At 39.7% G+C, this 11181-nt stretch overlaps 1 protein-coding gene across 1 annotated transcript; it reads right to left on the reverse strand.

Moving 5' to 3' along the window:
• Window positions 1-780: 780 nt before the first annotated feature.
• Window positions 781-2559, reverse strand: LOC123728676 (equistatin-like). Its single transcript, XM_082964530.1, has 5 exons — window positions 2523-2559; window positions 1954-2017; window positions 1178-1309; window positions 988-1083; window positions 781-904 (listed from the first exon to the last, which is right to left on the reverse strand). Exons 2-4 carry the CDS (start codon window positions 2003-2005, stop codon window positions 1004-1006), a joined length of 264 nt encoding a protein of 87 aa, XP_082820656.1. The 5' UTR covers window positions 2006-2017; window positions 2523-2559; the 3' UTR covers window positions 781-904; window positions 988-1003.
• Window positions 2560-11181: the final 8622 nt, after the last annotated feature.

Genomic DNA, 11181 nt, shown 5'->3' on the forward strand with positions numbered 1-11181 from the left:
AGTCATCGTAGCTCTTGGTTTTTGAGACTAAGAACTTTGAACGTTTCTTTAAGTGCAATGTTCCGCATTGACTGACCTTCCTGTCTTAAAGTAATGGGCTGTTTCTCTTTGCATTGAGCTGTTCTTGGGCTTAAAATAACAAATAGGGCTATTTTCTGTATACCACCCCTACCTTGTCACAACTGATCGGCTCTTACGCATTGAGGAAAGAAATTCCACAAATTAAGTCACACCCGTTAATTGAAATGCATTCCATGAATCTGGTTGAGAGAATGCCAAGAGTGTACAAAGCTGTCAAGGCAAAGGGTGGCTACTTTGAAGAATCTCAATATATTTTGGTTTAAGATGTGATTCCATGTGTTATGTCATAGTTTAAAATATTAGATGAAAACCCTGGAATGAGTAGGTGTGTTCAAACTTTTGACTGGTACTGCAAATATAGTAGATCTAACCTATAGAAAGCTGATGGGATCCTCTTTCTAATAGAAGCCATGAGGCAGTTCTCAGACAATTGCATAGGTTATAGAAATGTTGCGCAACATGAGCTCATGAAATGTTTTACATTTGCATTGATGTCAGAGTGATTAGAGGGACAATAGAGTGCTGAGTACCAGGCAACTAATGACCATCACCAGCATCAGAGCTTGGAGAAGCCTAATTACTAAATGGTCACGTGGAATTTGACTGCCTTCATTTCTTGTAACTGCCGGTAATACAGTCCTACTCCTTCCTCCATTTCCCAGAAATGGACTGGTTCAGATAATCACACCAACAATAAAGTAAGTAAATCAACAGTTTAATCTCTGGATTTCTTCATGCATTTATATGGGGCGTGAATCAGTTCCTGTCGTACAGTAAAGACAACTGTCCGTCTTTTCAAAGACTTCATTCCAACGCCTTTCATCTACAATTAGACAAAAAACATTAACATCCAGAATCAGCTGCAAAGAAATAACATTTAGTGAATGAGTATGTATATACACACACCTTGGTGGAACAGTTGCTAGCAGTTGATAGCAGTGCCTGGTGGAGTCTCCGTACCCTGAATCTTCTGTCCAGTAGTGGTCACACACCAACAGTAACCTACCAGAAATAGACATGTTGCACATACAATATTTACTGTAACATTCAACTGAATTGGAGAATTTAGTGTGTGTATATGTGCGTCCGTGTTAACCTGTAGAGCCCGAACATTGCTTAGGGGTGTATCGTCCAGCGGCGTCACACGTGGGGATGTAGGCTCCAATTGGGCCATGTGTCGCGGCATATCTAGCACGCTCACAGGGGGTCATGGGTCGTAACGTAGCATCTGGACACAGGTAACATAGATTGATTGTAATGTGGACATAACATTGCAGCACATGCATGCCGGAATCTTGGGTTGCGTCCCATATGGGCCCTGGTCAGAAGTATTTTATACGGAATATGTTCCATTTCAGATGTAACCTAGGTACTTCCTGGCTAAATACTGAAATTGCGCTACTTGTTTAAAAGCCCTGTGCAGTCAATTCAGTTTCTGTCTTTTGTATAACAGCTGATGAAACTAAGACTGAAAGTGGGGGTAAGTTGTGTCAGTGTTACTTCCTGACAATCCAATCATACATCCAGTTGAATGATCAAACCATTCATATCAGAATACCTCAGTCCAGCATCTAGACACCAATATACATCTCTGGAACAAGAGGAGTGGCAGGTAGCCTAGCGGTTAGAGAGTTGGGCCAGTAACACAAAGGTTCCTAGTTTTAATCCCTGAATGTCAAGTTAAAATATCTGTCTATGTGCCCTTGAGCAAGACAACCTTCTCTCCAGTGTCACGGTTGATAATGGCTGCCCAAGGGACAACTGGTTATGAAACAAAACATTAATACGTACGTGTGTGAATAGGACAGATCAACACCCACTAACGTTTTTATTCAAATGTTGGTGAGTAAGTGTGAGGTACATCACTCTTACCTCCCAGAGCAAAAGCTGTGCTAACAAGCAGAATGATGGTCAATATCGCCATGGTGATAGTCTCCTGAGAGAGAGAGAGCGAACAAGAGCGAGATTAGTTGAGCATTTTAAATCATCTGGAATGGCTGTGGGTACTAGAGGAGAGGTTGAGGAAACCCTGTGTTAAGTACAAAACTTATGCAACAATTGCTAAACCCAGTCCTGAGGACCCCAACAAGCGAGTATCGGCAACACGGCGCGCTACGATTCTTCCACTAAAATTCAGGTATCATCTAATCTATTGTATGTGGTTGAAGAGCCTGGCACACAGGAATATGAATCCTTCCCAAATGGCTCCTCATTCCTTATGTAGTGAACCACCTTTGACGAGGGCCCACAGTGCACTACGCAGGGAAGGGGAAGCAGACTAGATCTTGACAGAGACTTCTATTCACTACAAAGGTAACTATTAGTCTATGCTCTTAAATTCAGGGGGGTCATATATAGTGCACTACACTTGACCAGGGCCACATAAGATTAACGTGCCATTTGAGAGGCAGCAAGTCTACTAAATAATATCACAAGCTCACCTTCTGCACTCTTCCAAGGGATTCACTGGTTGTCTCTCTGTTGTCTGTGAGTTATGGTCTACCTCTTCCACCTCTCCTTTTAAAGGATCTGTCACAGGTGTGACTAGTTGCCTCATTAACCCAACAAGAGATCCCGATGTCGGCCATTAGCTGGTGGTGTAAAGTACTTATGTAAAAATTCTTTAAAGTACTACTTAAGTAGTATTTTGGGGTATCTTTACTTTACTACTTCTATTTATTTCAACTTTCACTTCACTACATTCCTAAAGAAAATAATGTACTTTTTACTCCATACATTTTCCCCGACACCCAAAAGTACTCGTTAGATTTTGAATGATTAGCAGGACAGAAAAAATGGTCTAATTCACACACTTATCAAGAGAACATCCCTGGTCATCCCTACTGCCTCTGATCTAACAGACTCACTAAACACAAATGCTTCCTTTGCAAATTATGTCTGAGAGTTGGTGTGACACTGGCTATCCGTAATCAAATAAAAAAACAAGAAAATGGTGCCATCTGGTTTGCTTAATATAATGAATTTGAAATGATTTATACTTTTACTTTTGAACTTAAGTATATTTTATCAATTACATTTCATGTTGATACTTCAGTATATTTGCTGAAACTTTTAAAACTTTACTCAAGTAATATTTACTGGGTGATTTACACTTTTACTTGAGTCATTTTCTCTGAAGGAATCTTCATAGGCAGTGAAGAGAGTAGTAGAGGAAGATGGGTCCAGTTTCAAGGGATCCTGAGAGGCTCCCTGTGAGTATGCCGAGGCCAATAGAGAGTGATAGGAATAACGTGTTTCAGTAAGGTTGGTTTCTTAGCATTCATAGCCATGGTTATCAACTGTACCGCTGAAATGGAACATAAATCACTGAAAATATATGTTGTGGCGGTAGCTGCAGATAACTCGTTGGGTTATGAGATTTTACCGCAGAAGAGTTATAAGGTGTGATGAACGATAGTGTCCCGTTTTCCCAGGCTGCCGGCCTGCTGTAGGACAAAGCCCATGCGGTAGAACTCAGCTCACGTAGACTTGCATCCTAGCCCATGTAGACTTGCATCTTCAGAGCGTAGCTGGATTGTGCGTCACATGCAATCAATCGAATCAATCAAATTGATTGATAAAGCCCATCTTACGTCAGCTGATGTCACAAAGTGCTGTACAGAAACCCAGCCTAAAACCCCAAACAGCAAGCATTGCAGGTGTAGAAGCACGGTGGATAGGAAAAACTCCCTAGAAAGGCCAGAACCTAGGAAGAAACCTAGAGAGGAACCAGGCTATGAGGGGTGGCCAGTCCTCTTCTGGCTGTGCCAGGTGGAGATTATAACAGAACATGGCTAAGATGTTCAAATGTTCATAGATGACCAGCAGGGTCAAATAATAATAATCACAGTTGTTGTCGATCATTCAGAGTATCTCTATCGCTCCTGCTGTCTCTAGAGAGTTGAAAACAGCAGGTCTGGGACAGGTAGCACGTCCGGTGAACAGGTCAGGGCTCGATAGCCGCAGCAGAACAGTTGAAACTGGAGCATCAGCATGACCAGGTGGACTGGGGACCACCCATATCTTGTTGTTGGGGACCACCACCCATAAAAAAACAGTTTCTGGCTAAAGAGACAAGACTAACAAGGGAAATCCATGAACTAATAGTACAGGTAGATAGCAATAAAAAAATATACTACAGAGGTACAAAATAAGTTAGAGAAAAAACAAATCGAACATGTGGAACTTATTCAAGAACAATCTAATGTAATCTATTACAAAAATAAAGCAAAGTGTATGGAATATGGAGAAAAATGCAGCAATTATTCCTGAATCTCCCATACAGGAATGCTAACAAAAATGATTTGCATAAAATCGTTACTGAAGACGGAGTCATCTATGATTCTCCCAATGATATTTTAGAAGAGGAAGCTAATTATTTTAGGCAGATGTTCACTTTTCCGTCTCATCCTTTCCCACTGAATGAAGATTGTACATTTACATTTAAATTTGAACATTTAGCAGATGCTCTCATCCAGAGCGACTTACAGTAGTGAATGCATACATTTCATAAACATTTTTTCCTCCGTATTATGGTAAGCAATTCTTTCCAAATAATATAAAAACTGGAAAATTAACAAATGTACAGAAAGATCAGTGCGAAGACCAAATTACAGAAGAAAAACGTTTTGAAACTATTAAATCCTTTCAGTCTGGGAAAATCCCAGGGCTTGATGGCATACCGGTAGAGGTATATCAAGTTTTTTTTGTTATATACTAAAAGCTCCATTGTTAGATTTGTTTTAACTACTCCTATATAAATGGTAGTTTGTCAGGTATTCAGCAGGAAGGTCTGATTTCTCTATTATTAAAACACTACCCAGATGGCAAATATAAAGACCCAGTCTATCTAAAAAACTGGAGGCCCCTTACACTTCAATGTTGTGATGTAAAAATACTAGCAAAATGCATAGCACTCAGAATTTAAAGGGTTTTACCTGGTATTGTTCATCATGATCAGACAGTTTTTTTTACATGGACGATACATTGGAGATTATATACGACAACTACTAGACATAATAGAACATCATGAAACGTATAATAAGCCAGGAATGGTATTTATAGCGGATTTTCAAAAGGCATTTGATAAAGTAAAACTGGATTTTATTTATAAATGCCTGGATTTTTTCAATTTCGGCAATTCTCTTATAAAATGGGTAAAAATAATGTATAGCAACCCCAGGTGTAAAATAGTAAAATAACGGCTACTTCTCAGAGAGTTTTGAATTGTCAAGAGGAATTAAACAAGGGTGTCCGTGGTCACCATATCTATTCGTTATGGCCATCGAAATGTTAGCTATGAAAATCAGATCCAATAACAACATTAGAGGATTAGATATCCAAGGTTTAAAACAAAGGTGTCCATTTAAATTAAGTCCGCAAGCTAGATCTCTGCAATGTGTCATTGAAGATCTAGATAACTTTTCTGTACTCTCTGGACATAAACCTAATTATGATAAGTGTTCAATATTATGTATTGAATCCTTCAAAAATTCGACTTTTACATTATCCTGCAGTTTACCCATAAAATGGGCTGATGGTGAAGTAGACATACTCAGTATTCATATCACAAAAGATATAAATAAGCTCTACACAATGAATTTCAAAATAGAATGTGCCCATCTATATAATGAATATGAATTGGGTGGGTTGAGATTATTAAACATAAAAGCACTAAACCTCTCTCTAAAAGCTTCACTCATTCAAAGGTTTTACTTGAACCCTATATGGTTCTCAAGTAGATTACTAAGAAAAGCTCATCCATTGTTTAACCTCTATGGGACCGGCGGGACGAATTCGTCCCACCTACGTAACATCCACTGCCAGCCTGTGGCGCGATTTTCAAAATCTTCAAAATCCTATTACTTCAATTTCTCAAACATATGACTATTTTACAGCCATTTAAAGATAAGACTCTCGTTAATCTAACCACACTGTCCGATTTCAAAAAGGCTTTACAACGAAAGCAAAACATTAGATTATGTCAGCAGAGTACCAAGCCAGAAATAATCAGACACCCATTTTTCAAGCCAGCATATAATGTCACCAAAACCCAGAAGACAGCTAAATGCAGCACTCACCTTTGATGATCTTCATCAGATGACAACCCTAGGACATTATGTTATACAATACATGCATGTTTTGTTCAATCAAGTTCATATTTATATCAAAAACCAGCTTTTTACATTAGCATGTGACGTTCAGAACTAGCATACCCCCCGCAAACTTACGGGGAATTCGCTAACATTTTACTAAATTACTCACGATAAACGTTCACAAAAAGCATAACAATTATTTTAAGAATTATAGATACAGACCTCCTCTATGCACTCGATATGTCCGATTTTAAAATAGCTTTTTGGTGAAAGCACATTTTGCAATATTCTAAGTACATAGCCCAGGCATCACGGGCTCGCTATTTAGACACCCGGCAAGTTTAGCACTCACCATAATCATATTTACTATTATAAAAATGTCATTACCTTTTGTTGTCTTCGTCAGAATGCACACCCAGGACGTCTACTTCAATAACAAATGTTGGTTTGGTCCAAAATAATCCATCGTTATATCCGAATAGCGGCGTTTTGTTCGTGCGTTCCAGACACTATCCGAAATAGTAAAGAAGTGTCGCGCGCTTGGCGCAATTCCTGACAATAAAATTCAAAGTATTCCATTGCCGTACGTCGAAGCATGTCAACCGCTGTTTAAAATCAATTTTTACGTCATTTTTCTCGTAGAAAAGCGATAATATTCCGACAGGGAATCTCCTTTTCGGCAAACAGAGGAAAAAATCCCAAAGGCGGGGGCGGTCGGGGTCACGCGCATAAGCTAGTGTCTCTTGATGGGCCACTTGAGAAAGGCGATAATGTGTTTCAGCCTGGGGCTGGAATGACGACATTCTCTTTTTTCCCGGGCTATGAGAGCCTATGGAAGACGTGGGAAGTGTCACGTTAGAGCAGAGATCCTTAGTAAATGATAGAGATGGCAAAGAAGTTCCAGAAATGGTCAGACAGGCCACTTCCTGTAAAGGAATCTCTCAGGTTTTGACCTGCCATTTGAGTTCTGTTATACTCACAGACACCATTCAAACAGTTTTAGAAAATTTAGGGTGTTTTCTATCCATATGTAATAAGTATATGCATATTCTAGTTACTGAGTAGGAGTGGTAACCAGATTAAATCGGGTATGTTTTTTATCCAGCCGTGTCAATGCTGCCCCCTAGCCCTAACAGGTTAAAAATGGCCATTTTGCCTTTGTGCAAATTGCCATGTCTCATTTTCGATTAATTGAAAATGATACTTTTTTCAAAGTATCTCTCTTTTTCAAACAAGCATTGCAGAGCTGGCTACAATTTCTATGTCACCCCCCTGAAAAGATAAAACAAATATTACAACACATATTATGGCTGAAGTCAAATGTGCTGGTTGATAAAATACCTGTATTTATGGGAAATATGTTTGAACAGGGTATTTTGTTCATAAATGGAGGAGGCAAGTGGCAGCGGGAGGAGGTAGGGAACTGGTCTGTCTGCCCAACATAAAGGATCAAAACTTGCGGAGGAATAAAAATAGCATAAATAGGAAAGTATACCAGTTTCATTTGAGGACCAGGATGTTGACAACTGCGCCATACAGATTGCAAAGTAGTTGGGAAGAGATTTGAGTTGATATATAAAACGCAAGATTCAAGACTTCGTGCTTTTCAGCTAAAATGATTATATAGAATTCTTGCTACCAACAAAATGCTGAATATTTGGGTAATAAAATCATCGAAGCTCTGCAGATTTTGTTGTGAGGATACAGAATCAATAGACCATTTGTTTTGGTATTGCCCTCAGGTAGCCTGTTTCTGGTCTCGGGTTCAGGAATGGCTGAAAATGCAGTCAATTACTAATATACTAAAACTCTTAGTAAAAGTATTTATCTTCAACTCGCAATCTGTGGATTCTATTCGATTACATAGATTGATATTGTACGTTAAACATCACAGCATAGTTGAAAGATATGTGTTGCGTGGAAACCCGAAGTGGGTGGCCAGCAGAGATACATGGGATGGGCTGAGGGAAGCTGAGGGTTGGTATGTGGAATTGGAGACAAGTGGGAGTGGAGTTGCTGTGTGGGAGATAGAATGATGGTCAAAGATAAAAGTCCAAATAAAACATTTTAAAAAGTACATTTGAATGACACTAAGTGGCAGTGTTTTTACAACAAATGCCGGTTTGCCTGAGGCTGATGCCGTGCAAGTGTTTGTGAACATGCATATACACACACTCTCATTCAAATAAACACATACATGTAATAGTGCCAGACATGCACACAAACATTTACAGTTGGCGTTGCTGTTATGATTTAATTGTCCTTGATATCCTTTGTTTTAAATTGCATTGTTGTTTGCTGTTTTCTTCTGTCTTTTCCTTTTTTCTCTCTTTAGTTCATTCTCATGGTTGTTGGTGCATTGGGGGGTTCTTGGGGGTGGGGAATGGAATTAATTGTATTTTTTATTTTTTATTATTTTTCTTCCTGGGGGGGCTGTGGGAGGGGTCTCGAATGGTTGAGGGACAGCTATTGGGGAACTGTGGGGGGGGATCTTGGAGGGTTCGGGATCAAGTTTTTGGCCTGGTGGTAGATCGGCCAACATTACATTTACATTTTAGTCATTTAGCAGACACTCTTATCCAGAGCGACTTACAGTAGTGAATACATACATTTCATTTCATGCATTTTTTTTTTGTACTGGGAATCGAACCCACAACCCTGGCATTGCACACACCAAGCTCTACCAACTGAGCCACAGGGAGGGCTCAACATGCCCTTGAGCAGAGAATTGACCCTGGATGCTTCTGTGTGTCGCTCTGAATGGGAATCTGTTGGACGACTGGGATGATGTAGTTATTGAGCGGCTTCACTGCAAGTATATTGTATGTTTCGAATATTCAATAAAGTAAAAAAAAATAATTAATAAAATATTTTAATAAAAAAGGACTCAGCCCACGCAGTATTTATGGATCCCCATTAGCTGCTGCCAAGGCAGAAGCTACTCATCCTGGGGTTCAGCAAAATCAAGGCAGTTATACCTTTTAAAGACATTACCATACATTCATAACAGATTTCACAACATATTAACCTCTATGGGACCGGCGGGACGAATTCGTCCCACCTACGTAACATCCACTGCCAGCCTGTGGCGCGATTTTCAAAATCTTCAAAATCCTATTACTTCAATTTCTCAAACATATGACTATTTTACAGCCATTTAAAGATAAGACTCTCGTTAATCTAACCACACTGTCCGATTTCAAAAAGGCTTTACAACGAAAGCAAAACATTAGATTATGTCAGCAGAGTACCAAGCCAGAAATAATCAGACACCCATTTTTCAAGCCAGCATATAATGTCACCAAAACCCAGAAGACAGCTAAATGCAGCACTCACCTTTGATGATCTTCATCAGATGACAACCCTAGGACATTATGTTATACAATACATGCATGTTTTGTTCAATCAAGTTCATATTTATATCAAAAACCAGCTTTTTACATTAGCATGTGACGTTCAGAACTAGCATACCCCCCGCAAACTTACGGGGAATTCGCTAACATTTTACTAAATTACTCACGATAAACGTTCACAAAAAGCATAACAATTATTTTAAGAATTATAGATACAGACCTCCTCTATGCACTCGATATGTCCGATTTTAAAATAGCTTTTTGGTGAAAGCACATTTTGCAATATTCTAAGTATATAGCCCAGGCATCACGGGCTCGCTATTTAGACATCCGGCAAGTTTAGCACTCACCATAATCATATTTACTATTATAAAAATGTCATTACCTTTTGTTGTCTTCGTCAGAATGCACACCCAGGACGTCTACTTCAATAACAAATGTTGGTTTGGTCCAAAATAATCCATCGTTATATCCGAATAGCGGCGTTTTGTTCGTGCGTTCCAGACACTATCCGAAATAGTAAAGAAGTGTCGCGCGCTTGGCGCAATTCCTGACAATAAAATTCAAAGTATTCAATTGCCGTACGTCGAAGCATGTCAACCGCTGTTTAAAATCAATTTTTACGTCATTTTTCTCGTAGAAAAGCGGTAAAATTCCGACAGGGAATCTCCTTTTCGGCAAACAGAGGAAAAAATCCCAAAGGCGGGGGCGGTCGGGGTCACGCGCATAAGCTAGTGTCTCTTGATGGGCCACTTGAGAAAGGCGATAATGTGTTTCAGCCTGGGGCTGGAATGACGACATTCTCTTTTTTCCCGGGCTATGAGAGCCTATGGACGACGTGGGAAGTGTCACGTTAGAGCAGAGATCCTTAGTAAATGATAGAGATGGCAAAGAAGTTCCAGAAATGGTCAGACAGGCCACTTCCTGTAAAGGAATCTCTCAGGTTTTGACCTGCCATTTGAGTTCTGTTATACTCACAGACACCATTCAAACAGTTTTAGAAAATTTAGGGTGTTTTCTATCCATATGTAATAAGTATATGCATATTCTAGTTACTGAGTAGGAGTGGTAACCAGATTAAATCGGGTATGTTTTTTATCCAGCCGTGTCAATGCTGCCCCCTAGCCCTAACAGGTTAAGTGTGTGCCCTCAGGCCTCTACCACATATCTATAACACAAAATCCAAGCGTACATGGGTGTATGTTATCGTGTGTTTGTATGCATGTGTTGCTTCAGTGTATTTTTATCCGTTTTTTTAAATCTAATCTTACTGCTGGCATGAGTTTCTTGATGTGGAATAGAGTTCCATGTAGTACTGTGCACCTCCCATAGTCTGTTCCGGAAAGTAGTATCTTGGCAGCAATTCGAACATGAAGGCCTGATTCACGCAGTCTCCTCCGAACAGTTGATGTTGAGGTGTCTTACTTGAACTCTGTGAAACACATATTCTAAGACTGGTATCTCTATTGAACATATCCTCTGCAAGAGAGGTAACTCTGGGTCTTCCTTTCCTGTGGTGAGCCTCATGAGTCATCGTAGCTCTTGGTTTTTGAGACTAAGAACTTTGAACGTTTCTTTAAGTGCAATGTTCCGCATTGACTGACCTTCCTGTCTTAAAGTAATGGGCTGTTTCTCTTTGCATTGAGCTGTTC

The sequence above is a fragment of the Salmo salar genome, chromosome 18, assembly GCF_965601325.2.
Source record: "Salmo salar chromosome 18, fSalSal1, whole genome shotgun sequence".
Lineage (NCBI taxonomy): Eukaryota > Metazoa > Chordata > Actinopteri > Salmoniformes > Salmonidae > Salmo > Salmo salar.